The sequence below is a fragment of the Colius striatus genome, chromosome Z (assembly GCF_028858725.1).
Source record: "Colius striatus isolate bColStr4 chromosome Z, bColStr4.1.hap1, whole genome shotgun sequence".
Taxonomy (NCBI): Eukaryota; Metazoa; Chordata; class Aves; order Coliiformes; family Coliidae; genus Colius; species Colius striatus.
In genome coordinates, this window is record NC_084790.1 from 50,397,824 (window position 1) to 50,418,246 (window position 20,423).

The 20,423-nt window shown below is 39.2% G+C and overlaps 1 protein-coding gene across 2 annotated transcripts; it reads right to left on the reverse strand.

Moving 5' to 3' along the window:
* Positions 1-1,816: 1,816 nt before the first annotated feature.
* Positions 1,817-20,193, reverse strand: HMGCR (3-hydroxy-3-methylglutaryl-CoA reductase). Of its 2 annotated transcripts, none has more exons than XM_062018961.1 (20): positions 20,069-20,193; positions 16,901-17,096; positions 16,389-16,500; positions 15,759-15,846; positions 15,570-15,654; positions 14,057-14,162; positions 12,571-12,677; positions 12,033-12,149; positions 11,421-11,572; positions 10,664-10,908; positions 10,348-10,523; positions 9,706-9,900; positions 8,964-9,122; positions 8,685-8,842; positions 7,551-7,656; positions 6,479-6,649; positions 4,654-4,794; positions 4,388-4,546; positions 3,967-4,121; positions 1,817-3,821 (listed from the first exon to the last, which is right to left on the reverse strand). In XM_062018961.1, exons 2-20 carry the CDS (start codon positions 17,063-17,065, stop codon positions 3,767-3,769), a joined length of 2,652 nt encoding a protein of 883 aa, XP_061874945.1. In that variant the 5' UTR covers positions 17,066-17,096; positions 20,069-20,193; the 3' UTR covers positions 1,817-3,766. The 2 variants fall into 2 exon arrangements, with proteins under 2 accessions (XP_061874945.1, XP_010196057.1); XM_010197755.2 differs by lacking the exon at positions 20,069-20,193 and adding an exon at positions 19,382-19,529.
* Between the last annotated feature and the right edge of the window lie 230 nt (positions 20,194-20,423).

Consider the following 20,423-nt stretch of genomic DNA (forward strand, 5'->3'; position numbering starts at 1 on the left):
ACAGATGGAGGATGCGGTGAGAAACAGGGATAGAAATGGAGGGTTACAGCAATGTTATTCCCAGCCACCTACCCAAGTTCTGTTCCACTCCCTTTACAGCCTGTCCTATACAGGTGACTGTGTCAGGGAGATGGGATGCCTGTGTGGAAGACCACTTGTGTGAGATGATTGTGGACTGATGATAAGGCAGCCTATGGCATATAGGTACTGGAGGCTCGCCTTTCCATTTGCTCTTGGAGACCAGTGTTCTTATTATAGGGGAAGTAGGGAGCAATTTGGCAAATGGCGTTGTAGTACCGTGTGGAGAACTAGGGGCTACAGTCCTATGTGACTTATCTCATTCTGAACCTGATAACTTGCCTAAATGTGGCCTTTTGCCCCATGGCCCTAGGAGAGACTGTCATTTGTATCATTTTTATGGCACAGTTATTTCATTCTGGTGCTCTAGCTCGTGGAACTGGACTGACCTGGTTGTACAAATCTTCCCCAGAAGAATGCAATAGATAAGGAAGAAATTTGTTTCACAGTGAAGGTGCTCACAAACTGGAACAGGTTGCCCAGAGAAGTTGTGGATGCCCGTTGATGACTTTGTGGCCAGGGTGGACGTGGCTTTGAGCAGCCTGAAGAAGTGGAAGGTATCTCTCCTCTTGGCAGGTTGGACTAGATGATCTTTAAAAGCTCCTTCTGACCCAAACCATTCAAGTGATTCTAAGAGCCAGTATCTATTTGGATATTGTGGATCTATGCAGATACTAGTGGCAAGATCGAGATTTTCTTTCCTGTACAGGCTCTGGCTGGGATGCAATGAATTATCTTCACAGCAGCCTGCAGGGACTGTGACTAGCAGCATAGGTAATGCACCTGTGTTTTGGCTATTGCTGAGCAGCATTTTTCAGCATCAAGGCTTTCCTTTTGTGCCTCTTTCTCCCCTACATGCCCTGAAAGCGAGCAGGCTGCAGGTGGGCAAGAGGCTGGGAGGGCACACAACTGAACAGCTGACACTGGCTCATCAAAAAGGTATTCCATCCCCTATGGCAGCGTGCCCAGCACTGAAGGCTCAGGGGAAGCACAAGGAAGAGGGGGACACTTGTGTTTTGGGCATTGGTCTTCCCAAGTCACCAGTGGTGTGCAGAGGCTCTGCCTGCCCAGAGGCAGCAGCAAGGGTCTTTTTTATTTCTTCTTTGCTTTGCATGTGCAGCTTCTTTTTACCTATGAAACAGTCTTTATTTTGACTCATGATGTCTCTTGCTCTTACCCTTCTGGCACTCCCTCCTATACTGCAGGGGTTGGGGAGAGTAAGAAGCCAGGCCAACCCACCACCTTTTCCTAGATGGCCAGTCTTGTACTGACATGGTCTCACAGAGCCAGTTCTGTGGTCATGCTGAAATACTCCATGGTTGCGGGTGCAGGGAAAACAGACTGCTTCAGTTCCCTAAACCTTTTTTTTTTTCTAAATGGTAACCTCAGCTTCTACAATAAAACCTGAAGAATGCAGACTGCACTGCACAGCTGACTGACTCAGACATGACCAAGACCAGAATGGGAGCTGAACCTCAGGTGAGGAAAAAGGGGAAAAAAGGGAGCCCCAGTAGAAGGTATCAGTAATACTGCAGTGAAATAGTTCTCCCACTTGGGCAAACTGCATCATGGAACTTTGGGAAAATTTGAGAACAGGCTTCTGCCAACAAGTTGGGAAGTTCTGGTGTCATAGCCCCCTTGTGTTTAGTAGTACTGCACACCCCTTGTATTTTCCTTAACCCTCTTATGGTCTACTAAGACAATGTCACTAAGTAAGCTTAAAATATCACACTTTGGCCAACGTGTTTTCCATTGTTTTACTGAAACTGAAAAAGTGTTTTCTGTACCAAAATGTACACAATTTAGTAGTAATACAAAACGTTAATTCTGCAAGACAGAATGTCTGTAAAATCCACCAAAATGAACACTGAACCTCCATTTATTGCCAGAACAGTGTTAATTTAAATAAGATCACTGGCTGAGCATAGAAACAAAGTAGTTTCAACTTTCCATAAATAAAATGGTAGCTATTAGCAACAATACTGCAGGAAGAGAAAACATTCGTGATATTTACATGCTATCTTAATGTATCTAGCATGTAGTATGTCTTCATGCTTGCATGTTAGCTTTTATGAGCTCATTACAATGATACTAATGTGCTGATGTACTACAAAGCAAGCTATCATGATTTATGTCAAATCTGCACATTAGAAGAGCACCTCTGCTAGTCCTCCCTTTAGGAATGCCACTGCATTCCTGCAAGAAACCCAGTTCAATACACTGATTTGCTCCCCACAAACCAAACAAAAATCCCCAAACCAACCAACCAAACAAGAAGACCCCTTCCTCAAGCACATTAACAATTTTCTTCCTGTGATTAACTAGGCAGGGCAATGTGTTTAGCAATATTCCCAAAGGGGAAACAAACAAGAATAAACCTGGGTTTTCTGTATTCCATTAAGAACATCTGAGACTGCTTCACTGGACCAAGTACAGTATTTTAATACAAAAAAAAAAAAAAAAGCTTGTTGCATTAATGTATCATTCCAATGAATTCCCTTAATTAGTACTTTTCATTGAAAATAGGATAAGATTTCTTCTTAAAATAAATATCCCCACATCAGAAAGAAAGTTTAAATGTAAATAAAACATTAAAAAAAATCCCCCTAGTGTTAAAGGACAGTGTCATTTTCTGGCTTCATTTCTTACCAGCTTAAGCAGTGGATACACACCTATTCCTGGAGATTAAGTGCCAAACACTTAAAATAATTAAAGAAAATTAGGAATATACAAACACACTGTACCCTACAAGAGTTCTTTTAAAAGTGTAAACATCTCTTCTTGACTCCTGCTGTCTGAATGCACTCTTATCAAAACAAGTCTGAGAAACTGCATTTGCTTGAACACCTGCCTGACACATAACTGGTTTTGGATTTACCAGTTTCAAAGTCTATTTCTTCTACCTGAACAAAATGACAAAAAAGTTGAAGATACTGTTTCTCCCTACTTCAGTACAGATCGTATTTCACAGTTCAGAACTTTATAGGTCACAAGTTGTCTGTAAAGGAATAATCTAAATTGTGGAGTTAAGACATTGAATGCTGCTTAGCCAAAGCAGCTGCAAATTATGTACTACGTACAGACAGGTTTCTATACAACAAATATGACTTGATAAAATTGCCTTACAGCTTAAGACCCAAGTTTTACATGGGAACAAAATTAAAACTGGGAGGTCACAGAAAGTGATGGTGCTAGCTATCACTTTAGGAGACATGCTTGTGTAACCAGAGGGCAAAGATGGCAAGGACCAGTGCATTCAAGCCAAGTTTAGTCCAACTTTTTTTTTGTTTTTTTACTTTTTTTTTTTTTCTTAAATGTATGAAGCCATCTCATCACTTTTCAGCCTGTTCATCACCAGGACCTTACTAACCAAAATAGTCTCAACCTGTAAAAACATAAGACTGACCCTTTAGAAAATGGTGTGTGAGAGTAAGAATTCCAAAGCCATGTTCAAGACATCTGACAAGTCCTCAAGAGAGGACTTCCTTCATAAAGTAATCTCTAACCGCTGAAGAAGGTCAAAAGTGTAAGCACTCCCACACAAGTCCTTTGATCTTGGTTTATCTTACACAGATATCATTGAGTTGAAGGTGATTTTCATTTAAACTTCACAGATTTTGGTTTTTTTTTCCCCTGTGCAACTGGTCAGTTGCTAGAATAATTCTTCATATCAAAGCCATTTTAGCAATCAAGCCGCCTTCTTAGTGCAGGTTCCTTGAAGATCTTGTAGATTTATTTTTGACCTACCAAAAACAGTAAGATAGCTACATTAGGTGGATGAAATGTTACCTTGCTATTACATGTTATAATTATTCATGTAATCATTGAATCTCGTGTACTTGGAAGAAGAGCAAAAACAGCAAAGACCAGAATGTTTCCATTTCTTACCTGTTGTGGATCATGTGGCTTTTGACTAGATGCCCAGCTGCAAGCGCTGCCATTAGTGATAGCTCCCCTGCCATCACTGTAGCACAAACAATTTTAGCAAGCTGACGGGCATTTTCACCAGGGTTATCTTGGCTTGCACCTTGAACCCCTAACATCTGGAGAGAAAAATATGCAGTATTAAGCCGTGAAATCTAAGCACTGTAATGCAGTTTTGTATTAAGTCTTTCAAAATCATATCCCATCACCTAGCTTTAAGTCCCCTTAATATTGAACATCCAGCTTTAGACACTAGACAATTAATTTGAAAATTCTAAAATCTCCAGGAGTTTCAGGAGGCCCCATTCCTGTGACGTGACACATACAATATGCAGGCCAGCTTGGATGCAAGAAGCCACGTGGCTTTAGGCTTTCTGATGCATACCTGCAAGCAGGCCTGCTGCGGGAGCAGGTTGGTGCCTCCCCCAACAGTTCCTATTTCTATCGAAGGCATCGTGCAGCTGATGTACAGGTCTTCCCTGGTAGGGCCAGTTCGCTCCATCAAAGTGATGCAGTTAGAGCTGCCCACATTCTGTGCAGCATCCTTCAGTTCAGGAGGGAGAAACAAAACAAGAACAAGACGCTCAACCAAGTATTTGGTTAAGAACTACTGAGGCAAAGTAAACATGAACTGGTGTAAAACAAACCTACCTGACCACAGGCAATGTAGATAGCTGTTACAATGTTTGCTGCATGTGCATTGTAGCCACCTATGCTACCAGCCATCGCAGAACCCACCAGATTTTTGTTTATATTGACTTCAACTAGATCTTCAGTAGTTGTCTTCAATACCTAGAGACAAAATGACACACTTTTACAACACCATTCCTTAGGCAAGAGGGGATGCACTCTATTTATGGGTAATGATCCCTCACCCCTCCCTTGTTTTCTTCCACATGGAATTCCATTCAATCATTGTCCTAGACACATGCTTTTACTTTTGTTTGAAAGGAGCTCTCTCATATGCAGGCTGCACTGTACATGCAACAATGGAAAAGGCAGTGCAAAAAGCTTGGACTTGCAGAGCCCTTTAAGAAGCTGGTGAGCTTCACCAGTTACCTTCTGTTTCAAATTCTCATTTGTCTTCAGAATGCAAACGAACAGAGTCAGCTTGGCAGAAATATCCCATTAATTGACCCTGATAGTTCTCTCAAGTTGCTTCAGACACTAAATCCTCCCTAGTTTTGCTCTACGTAAGAATATGGAGCTAAACTGGAAACTTCGATCTCAAACCAGTGTGCTACATTGGTAAATAAAGTGTTGTATACAGCAATATCAAGCGATGCATTCATACAATACTGTATTCCCAAACCTGCATATAAGAGATCTACACTGAATTTACTACAAAAATGACCAAAGAGAACAAAAAAAAAAAAAAAAAAAAGAAAAAAAAAAGATTGCTGTGAGCAAAATTCAAGATATTCCAGAGTAGCAGGAATAGCAGCTGATGACAGAAGTCTGCAGAAAGTCTGCAACAATGACAAGAAGTTTATGTACTTGAGTTAAATGTAAATACAGTGAGGTACATGGCTGGAGACTGGGGAAAAACATCCCTAATTTACCGAAAAACCCATACCGATTGCTAAAAGATCAGCTCCCATTACTCGTCTGGAATGAAACCTTGGGGTTAAAATAGACATTGCCACTGATTCACCTTTAACAATGCCAACAATTTGAAAATTAGGAAACTACTAGGAAGCAAACCCAAAAGACATAAATTATATCCATGTATAAATCCAGCCTGCACATACGCTTTGAACACTGTGTCCAGCTCTGTACCCATAATTTTAGAACCAAGAAAGGTCTAGGTGAGCAAGATAAGGATGTTCAAAGACACGCGAGAATAGTCTTTTTACTCATTCCTCATAGAGGAATTAGTACTTCTTGGTGCCAGCAACCAGGTAACAGGCAATGGATTTGGTATGACATGCAGAGCCAGTCTTCTGGGTTCTAGTGGGAATGGATCTAAGATAACTGTTGTGACGCTGGACATGTTTGGCAGGAGCTAGGATTGGCCATGCTTACAAAGGTTACCCTTTGTCATCCAAGATGCTAAGGCAGCTTTGGATTTAAGTGAAGCACCCCTTTATCTATCTTCATTGTAGCAGGAAGTGTATAAACTTTGGAGAGAATGCCAGGTTTGTGTGAGAGATGGCAAAGGAGTGAAATGATCTAAATGACCAGGTTCAATGACAGGTAAAAGCCCACGTGAAAAAGTCTGACAAATTATGCCACGGTCTCACAAATCTGAAAAATGAAAATCCTAATGCCTTCAACTAGATGTGCATCAGTAAAGATATGTGTGTTATATCAGAACAGACAATGAAAGGAAAAAAATATCTACTGTCTCAGGAAAAACAGCTTACCATAGAGCTGCATCTGAAAATACATGTACTAAGAAAACAACTTACAGTTCATATTTATGATGTAAAATATAAGTGTTTTTATTAACAAGTAAAAGAAAGTGAACACTTACTTCTCTAACAACCTTGGCTGGAATGATTGCTTCACAGACAACAGACTTTCCTCTTCCTTCTATCCAGTTTATAGCAGCGGGTTTTTTATCAGTACAGTAGTTACCACTAATAGCTATAACCTGGAGATCAGGAAACTCTTCATTCAACCTTGCCAGTGCTTTTTCAGTACCCTGTTAGAAGAGAAACAGATCAATGGCTTCTGTATCATTAGGGTTGCAACACAAGCTACTCAAGGACAATAGAACATCAAGATTAAATGAAGTCTCATCAGATCATCAGTTACAGTTGAAGAACACGATTTCAGGAAGGAACCTGAAACAAGAGGAAAAACCCTCAATAATTACTGTATTTTTTTCTAATCACTTTGGGAATTACGGAGAATAATTGCCTCTCCCCAGTATATAGGGACTCTCTGGGAGCATTCTAAGTGCATGGGGATATGCTTAAGATACTAGAGATGCCACATGAACTAAGACAGACCTTACAGGCATGAAATTAATTTGTTTTGGATGTAGTGCAAGAGGTTCTCCACACTAGGAAATTAGATAAAAGGTCTGCTGAAGTACCTGCCTATGACCAGATCCATTTACGTAATAGTTCTGATTGCCTGTTCTATATAAAGTCTATCTCAAACAGCACAAGGCGTCCCCCCACCTACAGGTCATGTCTCTGGTTCTTCCACATATTCACATAAAAACAACCAACCAATCAACAAAAAACCCAAACAAAAATAGAGAACACTTCTCTGCTGCCATTCACAAAACTCCTTCATTTACAAGCAGTAAAAAAGTAACAGATTAATGACTATTGGATAAAATCTTTGGCCCAAAGCAATAGAACAACCAGCTTAACTGTCTTATTATGCAGAACACTTTTTTTTTTCCCCCCCTACACTTGAGAAGGTCAAACTCTTTTATTATTTTATAGCACTGCAAAGACTGGTATGTCTTATCTTTCTGTCTTCACAGGCTATGTAGGCTATAATTTATTTATTAAGAACAACCCCAGTCAAATCTCAACAAAAAAACCAAATCACATTTATTAAAAAGACTTAATGGGACTGATGCTTACTTTTGAAATCATGTTCATTCCCATGGCATCCCCTGTCCCAGACTGAAAACGGATGTAGAGGTTACGACCAGCCAAACTGATAAGAAGTTTCTGGAGGCGGGCAAACCTGCAGGAAAATTTAACTATTACCCACAGTCCTCAAGGGGAAAGATTACATTAGTTTCAAGTGGCAGAATGACAGTAAATCATTGCAGATAGCACTGTTAACTACAATCTCTTTTCCTCCCTCAGTGCAGGAAAAAGCCCTCACCTAACACACACACGGAGTCCTCTCAAGTGAGTACTTTCAAAACGTTCACTCAAACTGGTTGGTGTCTTTTTGTTTTATGTCCCGGGACTTCATGAAATAAAAATCTCTGAAGTGCTAATGTAAATTTAATTCATTTGTGTTCCTTAAAACATCTGACTGGCCAGTATAAACTAAAAATGATGCCTTTGGGAATTCTTGTGTCAGTCTTACATCAAGGAAAAACCATGCTGTCTTCCAACAACAGTGCAAGCTCACCGAGTCAAACAAAATCCTGGAAATTATGAATTTAAAACAGCTGATTAAGTTGATTCTGGCTAAAATACACATTTGTCCATTTGTCTTTGGCTGACATTTGTAAAATTGCTAAGAAACAAAACCATTAAGAATGTCCTTTCTCCGTATCTTCCCTAAAGAAAGCAGGTAGTCCTAAGTCTCAGAAGAAACTCTAGGGCTTGAAATAGACTTAATACTGTTAGATTTTTTAGCATTTCAATTCATCCTGTATCCTCTGGAACCTCCCAAATTAATTATTAACACTAGTAATATAATCTGAAAGATTCCAAGCATAATAACTACTAAAAATATGCATAAGCTTTTCCTTTTAAACACTTAGATAAAATAAATAATGTATTATGTATGATACAATGTGAATGTATTTGTTGCTAAGATACAGTTGCTTACCACTTGTCAGTGGAAAATCTTTATTACCAGCCTTAGTATACAGTCAGAGTGATCTTTCATCTGTCATTCACACTACACGTGATAGCCAAAACGCAAATGTAACTTCCTGTACTGTGGTACGCAAAAACCCCAATTAGGAACTTCCCACCATCTACAAAAGCCTTTACATCAAGAAATAAGGCTGGAATAGCCATTGTACTAACCTACTTGTGCTGTCAAAAGCTTCCTTCATGATTTTAAAGCCTTCAGGGCTTTCAAGCCAAACTTTCACTTCTGCAGCCTGGCAAGCAGTGGGCAGCCTTACAACAGGTCCTCGAGTCATCCCATCTGCCAGAATACGGCTACTTGCTCCTCCACCAAGCTAAAAATCAGAGCACAGAAACAAAAGTGAAGTTTAGTTTTTAGGAAGTCATATGCCTCATATCACCCCAAATATGTTTTATAATACAGAAAGTTTTGCAAACTAGTCAAACAATACTTACACATATTGCTCTACATCCTCTGTTTGTGCTTGCTACCAGACATCCTTCTGTGGTTGCCATTGGCACCTGAAATTCTTTGCTATCCAACAACAGTGGCCCTGCTACGCCTACAGGAATAGGCATGTATCCAATCACATTTTCACAGCAAGCTCCCATAACCTTACAAAAACAACACAAAAGGTACCCATCAAGGTTAGACTACAGGAGTAGTATGGAACAGCATGTTACCTTGTAGTCACACGTGTATTACATATCAGCAAAAACTTCACAACTCTACCAACAAAGCAACCAATTCCCACCTCAAATTATTAACAGCTTCAGCTATCAACAGCTAATACTCTTCAAATTTAGTAGCTGCCAGATATATTGAATTGTTAAGTCCTAAACACTACTAAGACCCCCCCTAATACTGTTAAAACAAATTTTAAATAAAATTCTATTTTCTCTGGAGCTCAAGGTAATATTATCATTCAGCTGAACTCAGTACAATTCTGCATCTCTGAGTAAGGCATACTTTGGTATGTAGTATTTTCTGGGTAAAGTACAAATCTTACCTCCGCAGCTTTAGAAATATCAAGAGCAACAAAAGGTAGCGCCTTACGTTTGCTTCCCCTCCTTTTTTTTTTCCTTTCTACATCAGTTCTGACCAACCTCATTGTTAATTCAGACCTCACTTGAGGCATGCATTTCATGTATTAAGAAAAAAATTTTACAGAGTTTTGCTTGTCTGCCTTTTACTTACCAAAGAATAATTGTAATTCCTGTAAGGAAGATATTGCAAAGATGAAGGTTCAGGGAGTTTCTTAGATAATATCTGTCTGCGAATGGACACACCTCGCTCCTGAGTTTCCATCAGGGTTTCCAGTTTATATGCAGGAATGTGCTTAGCATTAACTAAGCTGATAACTTCTGCATCACTAAGAAATTTTGCTCCTTTCTGGAAACATAAAAGGGTGGGGAAAGTACATAGTCTCTTGGTGAAAATCCTTTTAGACATTTCCAAATGAAAAAGGGTAACAACTTTACTTTGACATTACTAGATTACATCCAGAAGAACGAACCATCAATGTCAGGTTTTACAGCAGGTCAGGATATGATCAAAACCCTTCTAACTCAAGACATCCACTTGTACATGATGAAGCTTCAATGACTTGGTATGTCAAGAACAATGAAGCTCCTTCCCCCTCACCCCAAGCCTGACTAACTGGAGAAGTAACTTAGGAAAGTTTTAGTCATGACCTCCCCTCCTAAGTTATTCAAGTCATATAATTTTGTGATGAATTACATTACAATCTGTAGGATCATTTAAAACTTTGAAAATGAATGGCAAGATTCTTAAATCAAATGCTGCAGTAGAGTTAAAAAAAAAGTTATTTTTCTGTACCTCTGCATTTCCAAGTATACGAACGCATTCCTCAATAGAACGTGGTTCTTTAGGTAACTCAATTTCTTCCTCTTTTCCACTGGGAAAAGCAGACATTTCCGCAGGGCTGCAGCAGCTGCCAACTGCAAATGTAGCCTTCGTTGAAGACTCTGCTAGTACAGGTTTTATGACTTCATCTGCATAAAGACAATTAAAATGAACACTGGTTTACAAAATTCTGAAGTTTTGATTCCAAATACAACATGCTAACACAGATTTCACTATTTGTTCCAAATATTCAGGAACAGGTTCAGACTTCAAAAATGCAAAAAAATACCATTTCCATCTTTAGGAACTAAAGCTTCTTCTGCTGTATTAGATTTCTGATTGTTCTTCACAAGTCCAGACTGCTTCCTGCAACAGTTCTCTGGAACCTTTTTCTGGACCATCACTGGAGATGTTATGGGATTCTTCAGTGAGAGCGTGGATTCAGTCTCCGCTTGCTCAAAGAAAATATATTTGACAGCAAGAAGAAGGGCTAATCCAAGAGTGATTACTTGTTCAATATCCATACTGGCCATTCTAAAACAGAGAAATCAAAAGTAAATACATGGTATATACAATCAGTTGTTTGTAACAGTATTCTGATATCCTTTTACTTTAGTAAGGGTAATAGTTTCATTGTAATTTATACAGTTATAGAAATTCTGTTCAAAAGACACTTTCCACCAGGATATTCAAGTATGCTAGGTTAGGGTGGAGAAATCGTTTGTTGTATTGTTAGCAATGTAAGAATTTTCAGATGCTATTAAGTCTTCTAGTGTGCTCTGAAAGGTGTCAGTGCTAGTGGGAAAAGGTAGTGTTCTGATGCATATACAACAACTGGCTCCTGATCACATTTCTTGATTACTTCAAGGAGATTGGACAAATGGCATGGCATTGAAATATTTCTTAGGAAATGTCGTGTCTGGTTCCAAGAGACCCTACACTGGTCAGAAATGCAAGTGCTGTACCCTAAGAGCATAGCTTGGCAGCACTGGAGAATAACACACCCTCGCAGAGTGAAAAAGCTTCTCTTGTATGAAACTGCCTACCGAGAGAGGTAGAACTGCCACAGGGACACATTGGGTTCAATTCTCTTTGGTGCGTTCTCATCCAGTCCCACTGAACTTTCCGCAGTGCTGTTCTGCACAGCTGGTTCCGCTATCCAACGGCTGTGGGCGTGAACAAGAACCAAACCCAATGACTGCATCAAAAACACAAAACAATATAACAAATTTTAGTTTTTCAATGGTAACTAGGTATCTAACCTACAAAGACTAAACCTTTTAATATTTGTTTGGTTTTGGGCAGTTCTTTTTTGTTTCCTGTGCCTCAAAAGTCTAAAGGCTGATTTTCTACACCTCTCATCAACACCCTTTTTGACCTATTGTAATGTTCACCAACCGTGAACCTGTCCCACCACATTCTTCCTCTTGTTCAAATATTAAGTAAAGGAAGCTGGAGGTACTGTAGGGCTGAGAGGGAAGGAACTACTAAACATGACAAGGCCCTGACCGTTTGGCACAGAAATGGTATACACAGAATACAGAGAATAATCTATCTCCCAGTGGTAATTTTTTAAGAATAATGGGATGTATAACACAAGTCTACAGAAAAGGACACCTTACTGTCTGCCTAACCACAAGTGAAAAATAGCTACAAACCATAATCATTTTGACCCTCTGTGTTACAGGATTTGGTTTATTTTCCTCTTCCTCCAGAACACGAGCAAAATGGCTCAGCTGCCATATAGGGCGCCCTTCACGACTCTCCCGGGAGAGCTGTGGAAGTAAGAAGATTTAAAAGTAGATCCTGTTCAGTACATGTTAGAAGAACCAACAAGTGAGGTTTAACATTGTATTTTGATTTGATCACTAAGGAATTACCATCAAAAGTTAGCCTACAGCTACTGTTTAGCCTATGTTATGACTTTTAGACAGTGAAAAACGCTGGACAGCCAGTAGTTTACAAAATAATTCATTTACTCTGCTTTAGATTAGAACTCATATTATTGAGTGTGACTCACGATGGCATTAGCAAGCTACCATTATCAGCTGAGTCACTGTAACTCTTTTTGCATACTCCCTCTGCTCACTTTAAAAGACAAACATGCTGGCATATAATATTATGAAGAAATGTATGGCCTACAAGAAGCACAGGGTCTTAATAGTAAGCTTGATGTTGTCTTGAAGCTGGTCTTACCTCTAATACCAAGGACACACAAGCTGGAAAGAAGGTCATGAAAACAAAGTAGTTGGCAAGAACAGACATACAGCCAAAGCAGCACATAATTTCCAGTTGTCGTACACCTACACAAGAAAAAGATGATTTTCACGTTTCAACATGTGATGAGTTTTTGATACACCTGGAGTGTTGTGTAAGTAAGAAAGAAACCATTAAACTGACTCTGCAGATTATAGGAGGAACTATCTAGATTAAAGAAAAACAAGCATGTTAAGCCCTAGGCATTGTGTGTTAGCTTATTATAAGCACAACACGTATTTATGGTATGGTAGTAACAGAAACCTTTTTAAAGTATCATTCTAAACAAATACAAATAATTATAGATGCACAAGACTTTAAAGCTTCCCCCTGAAAGCTTGAAACTCTGTGCTTATCTAAGCAAAGAACATGACACTTAATTGTCCGTCTTTCAGAAGTGATTTCAATACATAATGTTGTCTAAAAGACGGACAATTAAGTGTTTAGGCAGTAAGTATATACCCCACCTACATTTTCACAAGCCTGGCATCCAGAAAAAGTCAATTAGTCCTGTGACTAATGCATTACAGAACTGCTTTACTAAAGCTGAAAGAGCTAATAGTACAATCTTAAAAAAAAAAAAAAAAAAATCATCTATATGCTACACCAAAATGAGAGTTTTCTTCCCAGACTGAAACAGGAAAACAGCTTATTAATACATAATACCCTGTTAAAAGTCCAAAATGATTTGACAAGAGTTTTGAAAGATGTCTTTAAGGTGTGGAAGGTACTTTAACATCACCTACACCCAAAAAACCAACAGACAAAACCAAACCTCCACTTTAGTTCTAACTATGGAACTTTGAGTCATTTTACAAAGAAACTATATATACATTAAAATATTTTGCTTATTACATTTAACTGTTCTCTTTTTAAGGAATGACAACTGATACTGCACACAGAACTGATGAAGATCAAAAGATGGGGTGGGAAAAAAACCCCAAACAGTCAAAACCTGGTTATTTTTAACTGAAATGGAGTAATTTTCACAGACGGGAAATTTTGACAAATATTAACTTTTATGCAGGAATATGAAATAGGTGTGCATGTACTGAAAATGTAACTAATGTTTAAGAGTGCCCAGTATAAAATTTAACAGCTGCATTTTAAAATGTTAACAGAAATGACTAGAACGATAGAAGGTCTTAATTTCACAAAAGCAGCTGCACAGAAGTCCACTCCTACCATTCCAGGAAAACTGCTACCTGTATTTCAGACTTCCCTTCAACATGCACATATTATTCAGATTTGCAGGAAAGTAGTAATAATATGCTAATTAAGAATGTAAATAAATAGCTAAATAAATACATTAAGTCACTTCACTCTCATGGGTAACAACTACTATTTGAAACTCTCAATATCCTTATATCTTTCAAATAGTCTTTTTTAACTGGAAAGACTTAGACCCTTAGATTGTGTTGCTCACCTGACATAGTGCCAACACCGATCACAAGACACTCCACAAGTGCATCCAGTGTAAATGTAGGACCCAAAATTGCCATTCCACGTGAAATATTTTCTCTCACTTCATCCTAAAAAGAAAAATTTCTGTATATTAACATAAGACAAAAATCATATTAAAGGAATACCCTTAACGCGATTAGTAAATTGAGTTAACATTTTTATAGTGATAAGGCCTCAGAAAACAGACATTGAAAATTAACTATTATGAGAATACATTCCTTAATTGCTTTATTTCCCATAAGTCATTATACTTTGTCAGTCTTTATTTACATAAGATTAGTTAATTTTGATCAATTTCTCTAACTTTGGCTCATCAGTATTCTAAGCTCATACAACACTGATAGGGACACACTTTAAGTACATTCAGAAGAACAGGACTTCTGCACTAGAAGACATAAAATAGAAGCTTCTTATGGCATTTCAAAAGTTCATGCAACAATGTATCTGAATCCTAACTTCTATTTTAATGTTATACTTTAACTCTCTAGACTCCGATCACAGAAGACACTAAAACATTCCCCTGGGAGAAAGTGACTTCCACATTTTACAAGGTCTGCTGATGTTTTCATGTCAGTGGCTTTGGCGGGAGCAAGGAGAGAAGCTGTAGGGAAAACCTATTTGTGAAATAATCTCTTGAAAATTAATAAAAATGTCTGTACTCACAATTATTGTAAAATAACATACAACACATTATGATAACTTTGCATATATAAAGAATGCGCAATACAAAATATATTAAAATCAAATCGAAATAATTTCACTAAATACGCTTTTATTGTTACAATGTTAGGGAAAACCATTACAGGGTCTGACAAACAAGATGTCCTATCAATACTTCCTGTTGTGCCGTGTTAATTGCATTATAGCATGAATGTTTGTCTACACATATGCTGTTTGTTCTGCTAAGACTTTCTCTAGAACTACGCTTCTTCCAGTATCAGCATTGTAACATTAGGTGTTCTGCACATGCTATTCTTGAGCCCTAAGACATAACCTTTTCTATCAATAGCTCTGAGGGAAGACTTTGGTCTAGGAACTCTAGCCTCCTTAATAGAGCTGTAAACGTTGCTGGTTTAGAGCTCTGAACCTATAAAGTACTCATACACACAACTGACTTAGCTCACATGGTCAGGCACACTAATCTTACAGTGTTCTTATTCACTTGAATACTGATCTGGATTGAACACAAGAGAACACAGAATCTGGATAGAATCTCATCCTTTTTATGTATCATGAATATGGTATTCACTTATATGTTTCTCCACCTGGCCTATTCATAAAATCATAGAATGGTTTGAGTTGGAAGGGACCTTAATGGTCATCTAGTTCCAATGCCTCTGCCATGGGACAATGTTAATCTTTGAATATTCAATTCAAAAGATCCCTTGCAAAAAAAAAAAAAAAGCTTAACAACCCAAACAAAAAAACAACCAACCACCCAACCACCCACCCCAACAAACTCCAACGATCCTAACCTGTGAGTTGGAACTAAGTGCAAATTTTGCTAATGCACTTGCTCTTGACAGATCAATCAGAAGCAGAAAGAATGGTAAAGCCTCACTGAAAAAACAAGAAAAGGTACAAATGTTAAAACTCAAAGTTTATTGTACAGGAAAAAAAAAAAAAACCAAGCAAGAAATCCAGAGTAACAATTCATCACTTACTTTAAACCCGTCAGTTCTTTATCCAAAAAGTGAATTACCACTGTACTAAAAACAAAACTTGAGAAGATTGTGAAGAGGCCAGCAATACCTTTAAAAAATGAGAAATGGAAAGTTTTGTTTTATATATGTTGGGAGAAGAAAAAAAAGAAGGAAAAAAAGAAAAACTGTATCTTTAAATCAATCCTGAAGCAAACAAATGACAATTCTCCACTCTCAGAGTGCACTAACAGCAGTTGAGATACAAACTGAAGTAAATGCTATTGTTGTACACATATTTAAATCCAGAATTTGTACTGCACTCAGAGTAAGACTCTAAGAAAGAAAAGCCATAAATCTTCTCATTCGTCACGAGAAAAAGAAGAAAACTGGTTTAAACAGCTCTATATTTTTTACTGTTTCACACAATAAACAATTATTTCAAGAATTAGATTTCAAGTTTCTATAACCCTATACAATCTCCCATAAAATAATCCCTTGCACTTTGACTTATACAGAACTTTCATTCTGCTTTCTAGCATATAATTAAAATGACCCTGTTCAGTAACTAAGTATTAAAATTCTACAATTACTAATTTATACTTTTTAAAAAATTAAAACTCATACAGGAAATACAAAAATCAGATACAGTACCTAGAATGTATTTTGACCCAAGCTGCCTTAGGTTCTGAAACTGGAAATATATATAAAGGATTGCAATACAGCGCGTGATTGTCAAGATGATGATGTCACTGCTCAGAACATCCTGTTTGAAATACAAAAAGACCTACTTAGCTTTTAAATTCAGTAGTAACTTATTAAGCTTCAATAATTAAAAAAATCCACCATGAAGCTGCACAAAATATGAAGTTTCAGAATAAAGTAAATATCACTGCTGGTCCATCATAAAAAGATTACAATATTCCAAACAATACTAATATAAAATCCTTGTTTATCAAATACTGTGCAACTGAAAGTTAGATTTCAGGAAAACCTTCTGTGGTGCATCACTGCATGTATACATACAGCTTTAATATCCACAAGGGGAAAAGAAGTTTCTGCCTAGCTACTTTCCTCCTGATGCATCACATCCTGGCTTTATTTTACAGAAAGCATTGGATCTACTAATTAACAGCAAGTACTGCAACATGAATATAAATCCTTACTTCTTCAAGTTTTGGGCACTCATAATTCCAGCCACAGATCTTATCATTCCCAGTGAACATCTTCATGGACATCATACAGATTGTGAGAGTCACTGTTCCCACAATGACCTCCCATGGATGAGAGGCTACAAAAAGGCCATGCATTCGAAAGAGTCTGGACAACATTTTCAAGACTGTTTTTCTACACTTAACAAACCTGTAACACAAAAAAATATTTCATATAAGCAAGTACCAGATTCATGGGGGGGAAAAAAAAAAAAAAAAAAGATGGAGCTCTATAAATTTCTGCAAGTCATCCCTCAGGAAAACAACCCCAAGTTGTACAGAACCTAATCTTCACTAAAACATATTTATTTTAAACTTTCTGATATTTTCTAATATGATCTGCATCTGCCTTCTCATTTTTTTTAATACATATGTCCCTTGTTTCTTAAGGTCTTACTAATAAGTCTGCTTATTAGTCCACTCTAAAAGCAGCCCTTAATATCATCCTGTCATACAATTTTGATACCACTTTGGCTCCAATTTCTCATTTTTACCACCTACATAAGCAAACACTAAATTTTGTTACTTCTTCCTACTCACTCTTCCCATTACAAATATTAACTTTAACTATATAAGTGACTAACGAACCTTTTTTGGTCATGCTCAACTTCAACAGCAAGAATTGCAAAGTTACATAGAAGACTACATCTTCTCTACTTTCTGCTCAACATTCTTCAGTGATTCAAGTTAATCACATTCAAAACAGTTCCTTTTTCATCTCAAGCATGAATCCGTCTCACATACACTATTCTGTGATGGCTTTCTTGTACCCAGAACTAATTCCAAGGCTACTGATGCATTCCATCATCCCCTCTGCTTTCAATGGGTAACAAACACTTGACAGAAATGATGTTTACTTATGTTTTGTAGCACAGAAACAAAACGTCATAAAAATGCCTCTTAAAGACATTAGTACTGGGACTTTGCTTTTCTCATTGCACAAGATGAACAGCTTATAAAACTCTGGTGAATGTTAACTATGTGACAACACTATAAAAGATGTTTAAATATCAGTTTAGCTAACAAAGACCATCTATAATATATTCCTGTGTCCAAACTTCGCAATGTAAAGATTTCCACAGAAGACTCAGGGCTCCACACATTGTCACTTCAAAGTGGATAAAAAAAAAAATCCCTTCATGTGGTCTCAGAAGTGACAATCCAGCCATCAGGCTTCTTGGAAGGCAGTCTTTCTAATATTTTTTGTTTGCTTGGACATAAAAAACGAAGCTGTCATTCAACTGAGAAAATAAAAGAGCAAATATATCTGCTTAGTGTTCCTGAAGATACCAGAATCATCTTGGATTTCCTACCAATGTCACTCACAATCATATGAGCACCAGCAGCACCAATACATTTCTCTTTATGTTTCTGCAGGGAAGGTGTGGCAGGATTTTCATGGCTTCATGGAACCAAACAGGGAAAATCGTTGAGAGAATCACCTTCCTTATTTACCTATTATTTCATTTCCTGACTGAAAGCTTTCTTTTAACAAATAGAAATAACCCAAACCACTCCTTTATAAGTCAACGTTATCCATTGTTTTTCCCCATGTAATATAATCTACATACTGTTTCAGAAATTTGTATTCTTGCAAAACTGTTCCAAAGTGGTATTATAAATTTTCCTCATCAAAATGAAAGGTATCTGTTACTAAAGCTAGAAACATTTCAAAGTCTGTCTTCAGATCTTATTTTTCACATCTCTAAGCAAAACTACCAAGAGTAAAACGGCTTCCTATAGATTAATTAGCATTAATTTATGAAAGTAATTATGCATAATATCCATTATTAGACAATGTTTTCTAACCTACTACTGCGATGAAACGCAGGATGCCTCACTGTTGATGTTGGGGTTAACTAAGTGGCTGGTGGTAACTCCTAAACTAAAAGGATTCCGTAAAGCCTTTATTTAACCTGCCTGAAACGCACAGGGTTGTTTGGGGTTTTTTTTTCTATGCAGTTGCTATTTCTAGAAAATACTGACAAAGATTTCGTGCACTGATTCTGCATTAATGCGTGCTTCCAAAATCAATCAATCAATCAATCAATCCGATCAGCTCGTATTTCTAATTCATAGCAATACTGACTCAGTTTAAATCAGCAAGACATAAAGACATTATATTGGTAATACAGTTTTGTTACATTTCAGGATGACAGTTCAAAAGAGGTGCTTTACAAATCTCACCCCTTTCCTGCCTGTCTTTGTTTTCAATCAAATATTTCCAGGAGCCTATTAAGTAAAGCCATCTATTCTGGGATTCAAATCAAAATGCAAAAAAAAAAAAATCCAACTGCAATTCCTCCATAAACCTAAACCAGCACGTAAAAAGTAAATCAGGCTGACTGTATGCAATGTTTTAGCGCATTCATCTGCCACCTAACTGTACGACTATTCACCGTAATACCTAAGGTCAGACACACAGCTCTCACTAACCTCAGAGCAGCCATCTGCAACACCATCTATTAGATCAGCCCGAATTTCCCACCTCTTGCTGGCTGACTCAGCAACAGCTACACTATTATAAAGGCATCGAGTGGCAAAAAGAGTTGAGCAAAGCTCGTGCAAAGCTAACTTGAAAAGCCTGGACCCCCCACAGACCGCGTCAAATTGCCAGATAGCGTTCTTCGTTTTTAAAGAGGAAAGCCACCCCGGCCCACCACTGAAGCCGCTCTCAAGCCTCAGGTGGCGGGGGGCACAGCCGTCCCGTGTGACCTCGGGACGGGCCGCCCTGCAGCCCGCGGGAGGCCGGTAGGGGGTAGGCCTAGCTTCCCCCCGCAGCCGCGGAGGCTCCGCGCACTGCCGAGCCGCACAGGGCCTCCCGCGGCCCACCCTGCGAGACCGCGCCCTCACATATCAGCAAGGCATCGAGACAGACGCTCCCACCTCCCCGCCAGCCACTCAGGGCGGCGGGGAAAGCGGGCTGGGACGCCGGGCGGCCGCCGCTCCCGAAGAGCAGCGATGCCGACGGTGCCCTGCCCCGCGCCGCCGTCAACCGGCCGACCTCCCAGGAGCCGCCGCCCCTCGCCCAGCCACGGAGGATCTGTGCCGCAATGGCGGGCTGCCCGCACCACGCCTGACCGAAACGCTGCCCTCCTGCTGTGCCCCGCCGGCCTCACTCACCGCTCCGGCGCTGCACCGCCGCACGCACGCCACACCGGCCTCCGTCCCGCGGCGCTGCGGACTGAGCCAAGCGCTCCGCTCCGAGCAAGGACACCCGGGGCACGACACGCCAGCCGCCGCCATCGCCCGATCGCGCAGCCAATGGCGAGCGCCGGCACGCCCAGCCCGAGGCGCGTCACTCGCTGCGTCGTCGCGGCAACCGCCCGGCGAGCGCCGTACAGCTCGACTCTGGATCAGGAGCGGCGAACACGCCATCTCGCCATGGGCTACCCGCCAATGGGCCATCGCGCTCCCCTCTCCGCGCGCCGCGATTGGGCCGCACGATGAGGCTTATTTACATATGCTGATCGGCCGA

Excerpts from the sequence above, each read along its gene's own strand:
- HMGCR (XM_010197755.2), bottom strand. The coding sequence starts at position 19,407 with ATGGTGTTGCAGATGGCTGCTCTGAG. Across the intron at positions 10,524-10,663 it reads AGTTCCTAAAGATGGAAATG|ATGAAGTCATAAAACCTGTA; the intron begins GTATTTTTTTGC and ends GTCTTTATGCAG. Across the intron at positions 9,123-9,705 it reads GGAATTACAATTATTCTTTG|GTTATGGGAGCTTGCTGTGA; the intron begins GTAAGTAAAAGG and ends TGTTTTTGTAAG.